Here is a 364-nt window from a genome sequence, read left to right as displayed (position 1 = left end):
GCAGCAGCAGCAGCAGCAGCAGCAGCAGCAGCAACAGCAGCAGCAGCAGCAGGGGGTTCAACTGGTATCTTTAGGGGCCCCCGTACCTCACGAGAGGGGCCCCTGTTGGACTCTTTACCTGCGTCAGCTCAGCTGCTGCCGCAGCAGCAGCTGCTGCAGCAGCAGCAGCATCTGCAGCAGCAGCAGTTGCTGCTGCAGCAGCAGCAGCAACTGCAGCAGCAGCAGCTGCTGCTGCAGCAAGCAAGAAGATTACGAGAGTCTAATCAGGAACCAAGAAGAAGCTTTGGCCGTGCCTGCTCTTCCCCGGAGATACAGCATTTGCAGCAGCAGCTGCAGCAGCAGCAGCAGCAGCAGCAGCAGCAGG

General features: G+C 60.4%; 1 protein-coding gene across 1 annotated transcript in view; it reads left to right on the top strand.

The window, feature by feature from the left end:
* Positions 1–364, top strand: part of EMH_0023300 (uncharacterized protein) — a gene marked incomplete at both ends in the record, with an annotated part of 3,138 nt that overhangs the window by 281 nt on the left and 2,493 nt on the right. Inside the window, 2 exons of the mRNA XM_013502106.1 lie at positions 3–64; positions 133–364. Of these exons, the coding sequence (XP_013357560.1) occupies positions 3–64; positions 133–364 (294 nt within the window). The remainder of the gene's footprint in view (positions 1–2; positions 65–132) is intronic.

The sequence above is a fragment of the Eimeria mitis genome, genomic scaffold, assembly GCF_000499745.2.
Source record: "Eimeria mitis Houghton genomic scaffold, Emh_scaff830, whole genome shotgun sequence".
NCBI lineage: Eukaryota > Apicomplexa > Conoidasida > Eucoccidiorida > Eimeriidae > Eimeria > Eimeria mitis.
Note: the sequence above shows the minus strand (reverse complement) of the source record. Positions and strands in the feature narration are given on the sequence as shown.